A 15,780-nucleotide genomic window follows, 5' to 3' on the forward strand; every position below is an offset into this window, starting at 1 on the left:
CTCTTAAAGCCAGTTTTCATCTCTTACTTGTTTCCTCATTAATTAATGAGTTGAATGAAATCTTTCTCATGTGTTTATTTTGTATGAGAGTGTCATGATTTGTAACCTTTTGAAAATTATTTGATTAGTTCTGAAGGTCATGCACTGAGATGTTTGAGGGGACTCACTTAATGAGTCCCCTCTTTAGTCTACACATCTTTCCTTGACCTCTGAGGTGAATCCTGGGTGGTCAACACAACTTTAGGTTTTCTGGCTCTCTAGATCTTTCTACCTTTCTATTGGTTTTCTGAATTTGTTTCTGTTTCTGGTTTGTACACATTCAATAAATTATTTCTATTAGTGGCAGCAATGATTGGGAATTCATTTTTATAATCTAGTTGGTGATCTCTGTTGGGTGAATAATGAAGACCTGTGCTCTGTTGGGTGAGAGATGACAGAGATCCTACTTATTAGTCTTTTTAATTTTTTGTTTGGTTTGGTCCATTTGGAAGAATTTTGTAATTGGTGGGTAGGAACATAACTCTTCGTCTCTTTGAACCTGTGACTGAATCTGTAGATCTGAAACTGTAAACACCCTGCATTTGCATGTTTGCATCAGTAATTGCAAAAGGCCTTTACCTCTCATTGTATAAGTAGGAAATAGTTCCTAACTCTGGAAGGTATTTATAAACTAGATTATAATATATCATTAAAAAAGAGTTGTTCTGATTGGCTTGTATGATTTCCTGCACTTCAAGTGTGCTAGCATTTTAAGAAAAAACAGTGGTTTTTCTAGAAACCACTAATTCAGGAACATTTTACAAATCCAATTTACATAATGGTGAGTCTTTGAATAAATTAGCCTAATAATTTGCTTTTCTAGAATATTATTTACATGTCTTTACCCTGCGTTTATCAATATAGAGCATGATTCCAGTAAACAGTTAATTTTTTAAATGAAAACTTCTGTTTGTTATAGTAGAAAAAGACTAATTTGAATTTGTTGAACTTTTTATACTGGTTTACTAATTAAATAAAATAAAATACTACATCTTAATATTTAATATTATAAAGGTGTAAATTTCTATTCAACTAAATTGAATTGTGATTTTGACAAACTTCTGATATCACCAGTAATTATGTTTTAGAGTTTTTAGAGTTTGCCAGCTTAAACATAATTTTCAAGATCCTTGAGTAAAACTTGGATTAATAACAAATTATGAATGAATAATTATTAGATAACTACATAATTTCCAAAATAAGATAAAACATTGATTATTAAGTATAATTTTAGGTTATGTACTTTTGGTCCCAATTTTTATGTGCAATATTTGCTCTATCTCTGGGACACACTAATGAATGAATGTTTGTTTTTACAACTTTAATGAAGTTCAAGAGATGTATGTAGCCATATAAAGTTGTATATTTATTCATGAAGTTCTTTCACTACCCTGATGCAATTCTCTACCTTGACAGTTCTCAATTTACCTCCTAGTTTTCTCCATAAAATAGAATTATTAGTTTAGTTTAAAAAAGCACTAACATAGCGAATTGAAACTATAATAGTTGTTTGTAGCAGAGAAATACAACCATGTAAACAAGCACTGTTCATTATCACTTAAGGGACTATTTAAATAATACCCTTACTGTCTGTAATATGTTTTTAACCCTTGGGGGAAATAATCAAGTGTGTATGAAATAATTATGTAGAGTATCACAATAGAGAATTTTCTCCTTTCTGATATTGTTGTTATTTGAAGCCAGTGAGTCATTCAATTTTATTATCATTTTTTATCTTACTGGATGCATATCTGAAGGTTCTGCTCTGAACTCAGAGCCTCTAAGTTTCAGAGCCTTGTAGAAAGGTGTACCAGATACTCCTAACTACTGACGCTGTGAAGAATAGACTCCTGGATAGACACTTCTTGGTTGCCATCACTTAAACATCCTTCAAAGATTATATAGTAGATGGAGTCAGAATTTCTGGATTCCAATATTCCAAAGATTCTTTTCTGTTCAGGTGTATTTTATAATAATCCACTATTTGACCCAAGATCCCAAGAAATAAGAATTAATTACACAGAACTGAAATAATGGATGAGGAAAAATTTTATTATAGTTATTTGTATGGAATATTATTTTTGATGTTTTATTCTTATGGATGCATGAAAAAATCCTTTATCATCTTAAGCTATCCATAACCTTCAATTTTTAGATTTTGCACATAAACTGAAATGAAATATTTAAAAATGGTATCTGATTTTCATTAATGTCTTCAGAATTCAGCAATGAATACTGTTTTAGTCAGCCTTTTCGCTGCTGTGACTAAAAGATCTGACCAGAACAATTTTAAAGGAGGAAAAGTTTGAGGGCTCCCAGATTCATAAAAGGTCATCTCCTCCTTGGGGGCATGAGGTGTGGCAGAACATCATGGTGGAAGAGTGTGGTAGAGGGAAGCAGCTTGCATCATCAGAAAGCAGAGAGAAAGAGAGACTCTACTCTCCAGATACAAAATATATACCCCCACAGCCATGCCCCCAAATGAACCACTCCCTCCATCATACCCCATCTGCCTCTAATTACCACTCAGTTAATCCCATCAGGGCAGGGGCAGGTCAATTCACTGATTAGGTTAAGACTCTCACAATCCAATCATTTCTCCTCTGAACCTTCTTGCATTGTCTCACACGTGAGCGTTTGGGAGACACCTCACATCCAAGTCATAACAATACCTTTAGTGAGTCTTCTTAATTTTTTTATGACAAATAAGTTCTTTGCATAGGTTTAATAAGAATTTGTCATTATTTTTCCAAGGCATAAGTGGACAAATATGTTATTCAGCCAAAGTCATACCCAAAGGGTAATATTTGAGAATGATGCTATTAACCAGGCATAAGAAGTTCATATTAAGGAATGGGGTAGTTTTTATATGTGGAACTGATGCCTACACAGCCATTTCCTACACTGGCCTTTGTGCTTGTCTCTGTACTTCAGGCTTACTGGTGCTGAGGAAAGTCACTTCCTAAAAGATCATGGACCTTAGCAAATTTTGTAGGCTTCAAGAAGGGAGTAATTTATACCTATTTACTGATACTGTAGGTGAAATCTAGATGAAAGAGTTTCCTGGGTGTTGGCCCCTAGCCTTGGGACAAAGGAGAAAATAATCCAAGCTTTCAGATGTCTGAGATTCATTATGAAAATTACTGAATAGAAGGTAAATTTTGGGGTGTTAGTAGCTCCTCAGTAACGTAAGCCATCTCTAGATTTGCAGGAAAGGCTTATATAGTTAAATTGCTGCATGGATATAAAAAATTAGGCCAAACCTAAAACAGTCTTTTTTGTGATCAGGAATAATATTTGAAGGTTATTTATGATTCCAAACCAGGAGACTGCCAAAAAACTTACTGAAAATAAAGAAACAGAGGAGACACATTCTTTCAATGCCACACTGGGGAGACCATCCAAGAATAGTCAAAACAAAGTCCCAGGACCAGCAGCATCACTTGGAAACTTGTTAGAATTGAAAATTCTTAGGTCCCACCCTAGACATACTGAACCAGAAACTCTGGGGGTAGTGTCCAGCAATCAGAATTCTAAAAAACCCTTTAGATGATTCTGATAAACATTTGATAAAGTTTGAGTCTTTAATTTAAGGGAAAGTATTTGTTCAACTCACTATTTCACCAATTAAAGGTCTCAGATTTAAAGGTTATTTTATTGATTTCCTTTCTATAGAGATGTAAATAATTTCTGTTCAGTGGAAAAGATAACTTCAAAAGTTCTGGCTTATGACCCTGTTGGGCATTAGCCAGATTTGCTTTGCTTACACTGACATGACCTAAACTATATAGATTTTCGAATGCTCTTTGAATTAGTTTTGACATTATGCTGGTTTCCTCACTAATAAACAAGTAAAAATAATCTTTAGCAGGTGTTCATCTTATATAAAATGAACATATATGACTTATATGAGAATGTTTTTCTGACTTCTCAAAAATTATACTTTATCAATGTATTTCACTTTGTGACTGTGTGGTAATGAGTCCCGTACTAGGCAGTAAGTATTTCCATGGCAAGTCTATGTCTGTTTTTGCTTAGTATTTTATCCTTGTTTAAAGCACAGCACGTGGTACAGAAACTTAAAACGAATGTGTGCAGTCAACAAACATTACCTAAATGTACTTGATTTTTAAAAGAGGAATTTTATAACTTGTTTTAAAATATTACTTCTGTTAATTAACTTGTATTATTATATTAAGGGATGTTTCTGGGGTTTGTTGTAAAAGACCCTGAGGCTGAAAGATAAGATTGCAAAGAGTAACATTCTTCAAGATCTGTTCTGAGATCCATTGGCTGTTAACCATAAGGGTCAGACTAGGGCCGGGTTCAGTAGCACACATCTGTAATCTCAGTGGCTCAGGGGGCTGAGGCAGGAGGATCATGAGTTCAAAGCCAGTCTCAGCAAAAGTGAGGCAATGAGCAACTCAGTGAGACCCTGTCTCTAAATAAAATACAAAATAGGGCTGGGGATGTGATCAGTGGTCGAGTGCCCCTGAGTTCAATCCCTGGTACCAAAAAAAATCATTAGTGTCATCCTCAGGACTGCCTGCTTCCTTCCTTTCAGCATCTCTTCATTAGTTCACTTTTGCTTAAATTATCTAGATCAAGTTTATGTGGCTTATAACCAAAGTATCATAACTGATAAAACATCTATTTTCCAGATGAAGTCACTTAACTAAATCAAATTCTATACTCAGTGTTCAAATCAATTTCTAGTCCCTGGCTCTCTCTTCTAGATTTTGATGAAACATGAGTGTATAGTGCTCCTTTAGTTGAATTAAAAAGCATCTCACCTGTATGAAGAATTGATTTCTCTTTCATGGAGGACTTTTCCTTCTAAAAAGCTTATTTAGAGAAGAAAAATATTCTAAATATACTTCTAGAAATGACAATTAATAAATCTTTGTGTCTGGATCACAGAATAGAAAACACCTAAAGAAATCTGTAATAATCTTATGTAATTAAAAAAACTAGAATACAAACTGACAGAAAAAGCACTTATTTATTTATAACATCATTTTGTAAACAATCACACTGTGCACTTTTTAATTTAACAGTAACATTTTCCCCCTATGGATTTACAGTAAACCCTATGTAAAGTCAATGAGTTAATACAAGAGTGAAGATGAATAGGGTAGAATAATTTCTGAAAATGTCAAATTACGGCACTTGATACAAAGATAACTATCTGTACCATAAAAATGTACATGCCACAAAACATTAATTTATAATTTTAAATATATAGTAAAACATTTATAAAAAAAGCATCAACATTAATTTTATTATAAACCAGTGAATCACTCAGAAGAATATTTATTAAAACTTACTAAATATCAGAAAATATTGCAACTGAGGTAAAAATTTATAAGTAAACAAAACTTTCATTTATAAGGACCCAAAAAGTGAATGGAAGGGCAGACAACATTTTCTGGGGACTATGTCACTCCTTGATATTTTGAAGCAGCTTCAACAAATGTGACTCAATAACCTGTTGAACTAGAACAGATAAGTAATCAAGATCACAGCATATTGATTACAAAAATTTTAAAAGTATCAACTTATCCCTAATGTTTTCCTAAAATAAAGTTATTTCTAATTAGCATACACTAATTATCTGAGGGCAATAATGCAATGCAATACTTAAAATACTTAAAATTTAAGTCTATCACTGACTTAGTAGCTGTCCAAATTACTGGACTTTCTGTATCTAGGTTTTTATATTTTTAAACTGAAGTAGAATCCAAAGTATAAATTGTTCTATAAGTAGTTTGCTATGTAAAATATTAAATAAATCTTTAAATAGGTGGGCACTTATCCTCTAGTAACTAATTATTTGGGTTGATGAAAAGCACTGTAAACAAACTCATTTTCTCAACTTTGTAAGAATTTCCTTACTTTATCCACAGTTAAAAGCATGTTTCAGGAATTAGGGAAGCAGGCAGTGTTTTATAACTATGTGATGAAACACTGGCTTATGCTATTTAAAGTTTTACTAAAACAAAACCTGAGAGTTCTAAAATACTTACCACTTCTATACCCCAAGGCTACAGCTAAATCCATAGAATTATACCCAGAGTCAGTTTCAACTGTTGGGTCAGCTCCATTTTCTATATCAAAACAGAAAAATCTACATTAGTAAAATGAAAGTGTGGATATGTTTATCTAATAATGACTCATGTGCAAATATCTGGATAGGTTTTCAGCTAATTCAAGAAGGTATTTTCAGAATGGTCTTGCCAAGTACATAGTATAGTAGGACACAGAATTCACTTGGGTGGGTTGGAGGTAAAACACTGCAAAAAGGCATCCCCTAGAGTGGCTAAAACTCATAGACAAATAAAAACAAAACTTCTGCATAAAGACACTACAAACATGTCTCCAAATTCAAATGTGATTTAAATGTGACCCCAGATGAAAGCAGCAAGGACAAAAGCTTTAACTGAAGATGTGGTTTTCATGGAGCTGCTTCTCTCATGGGCATCTCTGTGGTAGCAGGTGCCTCAGGGGTGAAGAGCAATAGCATTAATGTATTTAACAACAGATAGTGGTCATGCTAGTAACAAGAAAGGCCAGACTGAAAAAATAAAGTCCTTGCATTTTTCTAAATAATTTTCATTTTCATCTGCTTACCTAAGAGCATCTTTACACATTTCACATGATTCCCATGTACAGCATAAAGCAAAGGTGTTCCTCCATTCTGCAAATTGAAAAAGGCTTTTAGGGTGAACAACAGTCAAATATTGCTATAGGAAGTTTTACTAAGAATTAGGCATGTAGAAGTAGTTTTAGTTAATTTTAATATCTTTCAAAGAATGCTTAAATCAGAACTAATAATTGAGATTATGGCATTAACTTGTTCTTCCACGTATTTACTTAAATAAATATTTTTAGGAGCTTAATAAAATCTATTGTCTCCCCCAGCCAAATAAATTCCAGAATTTGTTACAGTAGTTTAAATTCAGTATCACAGACTCACCCAGTCATATTCATTTACATCAACTCCACAATCAAGCAGCATTTTGACAATATCTGTATAGCCTTTACTACAGGCCAATGACAGTGCACTTTCTCGACCTTTTCCTAAAAGTTGGGGATCGGCACCCTGGTATAGGAAGTTGAAATACAAGACTTTCAGTGAATTTAAGCAAAAATGTTGTTACTCCTGTCAATAACAATTACAGTTCAACACTGAAGTTAGGTAATGTTCTGGGGTTAATTTGGGAACTATTATTCATGGATGCTCTTGTTACTGAGATTTCCTGAACAAATGCCTTCCTTCTTCTATCTCAAGCCTAACTGTCTTTTCACTCTGGAGTCAAGTCATAGCTCCTCTCTGAAAGCCTTCTCCTCCAAGGCTGACAGTACTTTTGTTCCTCTTACACTTAGTGGGGGCTGGACATGAAATTATTTCTCACTTTTTCATGTATGATTAGCATTGCTTTTCCAACTAGATCCAAGTTTCACAGAAATATAAAAAGCATTAAAAATTTTTTCTTGTATCCTCCATAATTACATCTGGCTGGTTGGAGATACAAAAACTTCACTAAAGACTTAATTGAACTTAAGTAACTATACATATACATTTTCTGAGGCATTTTCCTTACATTCTGAAGTAGAAACTCTACCACAGCTATTTGCCCGTGTGCTGCTGCCCACATCAGAGGAGTAAATCCTTCTTCATCCGTGTGATTGATAACATTTTCTATTTAAAAGAAAAGCAATTTTTGTGATCTAATTTAACCACCACGTATTCATAACACTATGAAATCACTGGCATTCCAAAAAGTTGATTATGTGGCTCAAAAACGTTCACTTTGTGCTGACTTTTGTTTGCTAAGGTCCTATTGTGTTGTTGCAATTTGAAGTCTGATTGTATTAAAATGTGTCTCAATGTACATAGCAGGGTTCATAGAGCATGTTCTTTAATGTATAAACTACCAGAGAATGACATTATGCAAGATATATGGCAGTCAACAGACCACTGGTCTCAGAATCAGGAGACCAGAGTTTGAATCCTGGCTCTGTCTCTAGCAGTGTGACTCTGGGCAACACAATTAGTTTCTTCAATACACAGGATACCTTTTTTACCTCTATAAGCTTGGAGGATCATGATAAAAATGAGATTTTTTTGATAGCCCTTAGCATTATATAAATGCATGCAATTATAGAACTCCAAAATCTTATGAAAACCACCTTCTACTCTACAGCTGTTGCTACCTGTGAACTTCTCATTCATGTGGTTTGATAACATAATATAACATGAAGATTGAATGATCTGAAATGTAGTATCACACAATTCCACTGTAAACCCCATTTAATTCCCTAGACTTAGTTTAGTAGTTATAAATTCCAGCTTTACCCCTAAATTATTTAGTAAACTGAAAAGAAAACCTCCAAATATTTATAAACAAATATAAATACAATGATAAAATTTATAAAAATGACATGATCAAGAAAAATAAAACTCTGATCATGCTCCCTGTATTCAATAAACCATGTTGGAACAACTGCTTAACTTCTTGAAAAATGAAAATTAATCTTTACTTCATTACACCAAAACATTTTATATGAGTCAAAGTTATTAAAATGTTAAAAAAGGAAACCACAGATGTTCAAGACTAAGGATGAGTAAGTTCATTTATAGTTCTTGAATAGAAAATCTTTTTGAAGCAGGATATAAAACTCAGGAGTCACAAAGAAAATAAATAATTGGCTACTTAAAAATATTAAGCCTTGTTGGAATGGTGGTTCATGCCTTTAATCCCAGTGATTTGGGAGGCTGAGGCAAAGAATTGCAAATTCAAGGCCATCCTTGGCAATTTAGCAGGACCCTGTCTTAATAAAATTATTTGGAAAATGGGCTGGTGATATAGCTCACAAGTAGAATGCTCTTAGGTTCAATGCTCAATAGTGCCCCTCTCCCAAATTTAAACCTTTGAAAGTATTATTTAAAAAGGCAAAGGAAAAATGACAAAATGGGAAAAACTATATCCAACATAAATAGCAAAAAGCTAATTTCCTTAGAGAGTTCATATAAATCAATATATTGCAGGCAGTCCATACAGAAAGAAATTCAGTGATCATAATTCTAAAAATATAAAGTACTGTGAGATACCAGTTTTCACTCATGGACTGGTGAAAATTAAGATCTGAAAACATTTTGTGTCAGTGAGGGCAAAGAGAAACAAACTCTGGTATGAGGACAAGCATCTGGATATATATATATATATAATATATATAATATATACTTTATATATATGTAATAATATATATATACTTTATATATATATATAAGTATATGTGTGTGTGTGTGTATATATATATACATATAATTTTAGGGCTGGTGTGTAGTTCAATGGTAAAGCACTTGCCTAGCATGCACAAAGCCCTGGGTTGGATCTCTAATACCAAAAGAAAAAAAAAAAAATGAACATATACCCTTTGACCCGGCAAATCTACTTGTGTAAATTTACACAATGGATATATTTTAAAAGAATACCAATAATTTTGTCATTTAATAGTAAAAATTTTGAATCAACTCCATCAGGATGAATAGTTAAAAATATGCATATGTGTGTAATATGCATATATAATATGCAAAATTCTCAAACTATTAAAAGGAACGAAATAGATTTTTATGGTTTATATGGAAAGCACTCCAAAACACTGAGTGAAAAAGTAAGGCACAATGCAGTATGAATAATATTTTCCTACTTATATAAATAGTTAAAAGCAAATATATATTCTCACATATAACCCAAAATATAAATTGAAATGTTTTCTAGAAAGTTTTTCTGAAAATATAAGAAATATATGTTTGAGGAAAAGGGTAGCGTGGCCAAGGAAGTTATAACTTTTATACTTTCTATTACTTTTTTTTTTTTTTTACTATCCATTGGGTTAAATGCCTGATGAAATTATGCAACTGTGTTTTTTCTTTATACTTTCCTGTGTTAAAATGATACAAAATAACAAATCTAGTAAATCCTATTGAATTTGTTTTAAGTAAAATATTTAAAACTAGGCCATTACCTTGTTCAATACGAGTAGCCAGGTAGAGCATCTCTCCCTGGGCTGCCAACTGGTGAACAGACAAAGCTGAAACAATACCATAAAATGCTTCATGTACGTCTGTGTGGTACATGTTCATCATTCGATGGTTCATGTTTAGGTGGCAAATTTCTTTTCTTAAAAAAAAATCTTATCACTTTATCATTTAAAAAATCTAACTTAAAGTATATTCCTAACATTATAAGTGTCCATTCTGTATCTGAGAATTGACTCACACATTCATTTAAGGTAATTTGATATTTGCAAAATGTTGAAACAAAATTTATTCCAAAGAAATGTTTAGGCACTTAGCCTTTAAAATGCTACCTCTGTATCCAAACTTGTGAGGAAGACAGGTTTAAAAGATACAAAGATACTCCTTTTGTTACATTCAAGTCATATATATAATGTATGCATAATATATGTGTGTGTGTATATACACATATATATTTATTTATTTACTTGTTGGTTTGCTTGAATATATATATTGGTTAGTTGGTTTGTTTGAGACAGAATCTCAATATGTTGCCCAGGTTAGGCTTAATCTCCTGGGCTCAAGTTACCCTCTGCCTTAGCCTCCTGAGCAGCTATGACTACAGGCATGAGTCATAGTGCACTGCCTTTTGGAAGTCCTAAATATTTTTATTTCAAGATTCCATGGGTTTTTCTTAACATTAGGAAGAATGAGGTCATAAAAGCAAAACTGGCCTTGAGAATATATATTGTAAAAATTTTTATTGAATTTGTTCTAATTAGTTGTACATGACAGTAGAATGCATTTATACATTTTGATAGATCATACATAAATGGAGTGTAATCTCTCATTTTTCTGAATGTAGGCCTACTTGTGGCTAATTATCTGTGTGATCTTGCATAACCAATTACATACTTTTATTTGTAACATGAGGGATGTGATCCAGATGATCTCTAACTATTATTTTTTTTCAGGACTTCAAAAATCCTTCAGTTGGAATATTTTAAGAGAATCTATTTTAGAACAGAAAAAAAAGGCATTATATTTTGAGACTTCTAAAAAATTAGTATTGCTTGATCATTGACTTCAGGGATATGATCGAATCTCCTTAATATTCAAAGGAAGCAACAGGGAGTTACAAACAACTTTATTTAAGTAAACCAGAAATGGTCGATAGCTAGAAGGAGAGTGCCAGAGGAAGACTTTATGGCTCAACTGCTACAACATGTGATTCAGAAAATCAGGAAGAATTTACTATATCCAGAGTAAAAATAAAGACTTTGACAGGCTTTAGAATAGAGAATGTTACATTCTCAAATACAGTTACTAATATCAAATTGCTGATTTTCTTTCATTCACCCACCTATACTGTACAGAATATTTTCTAGCCTAAATAGAAAAACCTTATTTCCCTCTAGAAAAATATTCTACAATTTTAAAAATTGTGAATTCAAAGTTTTAAAAAAGGTAGGTTGCATTTTCATATTATTATATCCAAATACAACATTTATAATTTATATTATACATAAATCACTTGGCTTTTACTGCAAAATCACTTGGTTTATAAGTAGAACAAGGATTGTACTCCTAGAACACGAAAATACTGACAATATCTTAATTTGCAAAATGTTGACAATAACTCACCATTTCTTAGTAAAAAAATAAAATTTTAATATTTCAATCTGTATTTGTTCTCAACACAGAAACATAACATGAAATATTTAAATATGTAATAGTATATGAAAAAATTTTAAATTACTAAAACTTTTAGGATATCACTTAACCTTTCAATAAGAGAATATGCATTTAATGAAAATAAATGCATATCAAAGCCAACTCTTAAACTCCTATACTAGTAATAAGAATATTTTAGTACATTAGCTATAAGTACTTACAATTTGCTAAAAGAGGTGTGGTAGAGACCTCATTTCCTCTGTGTTTGTTGGTTAAAGTAGTTGACTGTTTTATGGGTGAAAAATGCTTTGTTGTAGAGGGAGTGTAGACATGCCTTACTTGAATTCCAGGAGAAGGAGATGTATGGATATTGCATTCAGCTAAGTAAAATAAATGTAAACACATTAAAACAATATTTTAATGACAAAGTATTTTCAATAAAAATTCTATGTCAATTTTGACATTAAAAAATGCATGAGGCATAAGAACTTCAAACTATCACATGATATTAAAATTTTTGTCATAAAAGTTTATACTACCAAGTGAAAATTCCAGAAAAAGAAGTATTAATCTCTTATTCTAAGAGATTAGCTTTATTATTCAATAGATCATTATAAAGGTAAATCTAAAGCATGTTGACAGACTTTATTGAATTAAAGCACTGGAAGTTAGTGTAAATTAAATATTCAGGGAACAGGGAATATTTAGCTAATTCATTTAGAAAAGAAACAAGGAATTTTTTCTATGATTTTAAAAGGTATAATAAAAAAACTTTGCTAGAGAATTTGTAAATGAAGATTAGAAAATAATTTTTTAAAAAATCAACATGTACTGCTTTTAATATAGACATTACATAGCATGAAATCATTTAAATTTGGTTTCTGTGAGGTTAGAAGTTTCAATTAAAATACAATTTCCAAACTTCCTCCTAAATATTTGTATTTTTGTATTTCCCATGGTAGAAATACACAACTCAAAACTTCATTCGAATAAACAACAACAACAAAAAAATGCAGATATTTATACCATAACTTTCAACCTTTAAATAGGACAGATGCCACCTCCAAGTCAGAGTTAACCTGATCTTGAATGTTTTTACTATCTTCTTCATTTAAGGACTTCACAAATCGAGAACACACGTTCATATCAAATCGGTTAGGCAATATGAATTTCATTCCCATGGCAACACCCTGAGCCGATCCTTCTTCTGAATTTGGGTCCAGTGGATGTTCTATTTTAATGTCTGGCATGCCAGAAAGACTATAACTGCTGGGACATTCTTCTACTATCAACTGGGCTCCAATATCCAGATTTGCTGATGTAGCCATGATTTCAACCATAGGTTCAATAATTAAAACATTTCTTCATGATTTCTTCTTGGTTTTAGAGCAGTATCCAGTGTATTCTTAGAATTCTGATATTGAAAAATCTGAAAGAAATTAGAAGCATTATACCAATTTAGGTAAAAGAGCATAAAATAATCATTTTCAATCAAGTATACAAACAGTGCTCTTAGAAGCACCTAAACCTAATACAATGTACAAAGATACAGAAATCAGGGTATGTATCCAAGCTTCACCACTTATGAGCTGTGTCACTTGTACAAGTTATTGAACTTCTCTTAACCTTAATCCCATTTATAAAATAGGGATACCACCATTAACTTTACAGTATCCTGGTAAAGAGTAAATGAAATACAGAAACCTTATCACTTCCATCACTCTATTCCAACCAATTTTAGTCACTGTTTCTCTTTCTTTCTATATCTGAATATTGCCAAATGGATAAAAGACAAGGCTACCAATGAAAATAAACTTTCATGTTAAAATTTTTACCTCTTATTTAAGGTTCATTTTTTAAAAAAAATGTTTATATAATGGCTCTGTTTTAATTTAATAAAAGGTATAACTCATGTTATAGTCAAGCTTCTCAGCACTGTTGTCTGTAACACTTGTGTTCCTTAGTGAAAGACCCTACAAAGTTTTGGTTTTAATTAACTTAAAGGTGTATTTCCAAGTTTTTGTTTAGATTGAGCATAAACAACTGAATACAGGTTTTTTAATGACAAAGTGTGTAGATTATGGATTGGCTTCCAAAGATAAATAGCTGTCCCAGATATGTAATCACTTGAGACAAGAAAGTGACATACATTTTTTTTCATATTATGGTTTATTGCCTCTTAGAAATTTTGAGAGGGTTCAAGGTATTTTAAAGTTGGAATTAAAAGAGAAAAATGCATTAAGTATCACAATGAAGCAGGGTTTGGCAAACCACATATTTCCAGAAAACCCATTGCTTACAGTTTTAAAGATATTTTCAAAGGTTGATCCTTATAACAATTCTTTGAATAAGCAAAGCAGGTAATCGTGTCCACTCCAGAGAGGAGAAAGAGGAAGCTCATGAATTAAGGGAAACCTATCCAGTTCTATTAACTCTTTCACTCTGACCATTAAATAAGAAACAGCACTAAATCCAAAACTTCCATGAGAAAAGGAGTTGAAGAGTAATACACAGTCATGAAAAAAAGAAAAAAAACAGGAATAAAGTTAGTACATTTTAGTAAAAGGAAAGAAGGAAAGCAGAATAGACAATTAATTTGGTGACTCAAATGGACATGGAAGTACAATGCAAGAAATTTGGGGAGGGGGGGGCCTTAAAAGATGAGTGCACAAGTGATCTGTTCCTGAGGGAAGAATCATTTCCTTCTTTCTCCAACCCAACCTCCAAAGTGAGGCTAAATGCAACTTCCCTGAGCTCTCTCAGTACCCTCCATGTAACTCCAGCACTTGCCATTCTCTTGAAAATTCCCTTTTAAAACCCCACTAAGTTGAAAACTCTAGGATGGGGACAACTCTTACTAATCTTTTCACATGAAACAGTACTTGGTTTACCAGATGCTCCATAAATGTTGTCTAATCTGAACTTCAACATTTTTTAAACATTCTTTTCTATGCCTAACATTTTTTTATGAGATTTTGCTTTCTATTCCCAACATCAACTAATTAGCTGTGCAACCCTGGATACATAAATCATATAAATTTTCTGAAAGTCAATCATTTACCGAATAAAGGTGTTGAAATAAACATCTCTAATATTCTTCTCAGCTCTAAATAGCTTGCGTGTTTTAAATCAGAGTTTGTAGATGGAATTACCAGTCTTTGGAGGAGTTCCAACATATATGCTTGGCAGAGGAGGGTGGAAACAACGCTTATCTCGATACTACTTTAGAAAGAAGCAGCAAAATTGGCAAGACAAATTTTTGAAAAGGAGGAAGGAGAAAGAGATGACAGAGAAGGGGAGGAAGTGGTGAGAAAAGGGGAACCTTGCAGTCCATTTGTCATGGCCTAGGAATTTAGGGAGAGAGCCTAACGAGGTAAGTGGGTAAATGTGCTCGTCCCAGTGGAAGAAAATAGCAGTAATACCCCGGTTCTCTCCAATCCCGAAATTGTCCTAAAAGGAGAGGAAGGTACTATGAAAATAAATGATGCCTCACAGGCGACAGGTGTCCCAGCGTCCCCGAACAGGAGCCCCCTGGAGGGGAGACCTGTAGAGTGGAAAGTCCGATTCGTCGTCGCCGGCCAGTTGTGCTCCAAATGTCCCAGGAGGAAACTCGCTCACCCTCCGTGAGGGGATTCCTGGGACAGCGGCAGGAGGCTCACAGGTGGGCGCGCGGTAACTCGCAACCACCTTCGAGGAGGCCTCGGACTCGCTGCAGGCCTTCAAGCTCGGGCTTGTTTTGGCCACGACGTCACTTCCGATTTCTCCTTTCGGCTTCTGGCAAAAAAAAAAAAAAAAAAAAGGTCCGCAGCCGAGACGACTTCCAGGTGGTTGTGTTTGTTTGGTTTTGGGCCGCCTTTGTGTCCCGCAGTCCGTCCTGCCCGAGTATCACAGAGACAGGGTCACTTCGGTTGACAGTTCTGGGTCACTAGGGGAAGGCCGCAGTCTAGACCTCCGGTTACGCCTCCTCTGCCTGGTCGCCCCGCCCACCTGCCCCGCCCCTGCGTCATCCAGCCTGCGTGAGTCTCCTGGGCATGCGCCGATAC

The 15,780-nt window shown here is 33.5% G+C and overlaps 1 protein-coding gene across 2 annotated transcripts; it reads right to left on the reverse strand.

Moving 5' to 3' along the window:
* Positions 1–5,022: 5,022 nt before the first annotated feature.
* On the reverse strand, positions 5,023–15,722 carry ANKRA2 (ankyrin repeat family A member 2). Of its 2 annotated transcripts, none has more exons than XM_079145720.1 (9): positions 15,231–15,722; positions 12,777–13,166; positions 11,959–12,117; positions 10,072–10,137; positions 7,644–7,741; positions 7,016–7,141; positions 6,670–6,736; positions 6,066–6,146; positions 5,023–5,535 (listed from the first exon to the last, which is right to left on the reverse strand). In XM_079145720.1, the coding sequence occupies exons 2-9, from the start codon at positions 13,075–13,077 to the stop codon at positions 5,480–5,482; spliced, it is 954 nt and encodes a 317-aa protein (XP_079001846.1). In that variant the 5' UTR covers positions 13,078–13,166; positions 15,231–15,722; the 3' UTR covers positions 5,023–5,479. The 2 variants fall into 2 exon arrangements, with proteins under 2 accessions (XP_079001846.1, XP_079001847.1); XM_079145721.1 differs by having other exon boundaries at positions 12,764–13,166.
* Between the last annotated feature and the right edge of the window lie 58 nt (positions 15,723–15,780).

The sequence above is a fragment of the Sciurus vulgaris genome (assembly GCF_902686455.1).
Source record: "Sciurus vulgaris genome assembly, chromosome: 6".
In the NCBI taxonomy this organism is placed as follows: domain Eukaryota; kingdom Metazoa; phylum Chordata; class Mammalia; order Rodentia; family Sciuridae; genus Sciurus; species Sciurus vulgaris.

Excerpts from the sequence above, each read along its gene's own strand:
- ANKRA2 (XM_079145720.1), bottom strand. The coding sequence starts at position 13,077 with ATGGTTGAAATCATGGCTACATCAGCAAATCTGGATATTGGAGCCCAG. Across the intron at positions 12,118-12,776 it reads GGCATCTGTCCTATTTAAAG|CTGAATGCAATATCCATACA; the intron begins GTTGAAAGTTAT and ends TATTTTACTTAG. Across the intron at positions 10,138-11,958 it reads CACACCTCTTTTAGCAAATT|CTTTGTCTGTTCACCAGTTG; the intron begins GTAAGTACTTAT and ends GTATTGTTTCAG.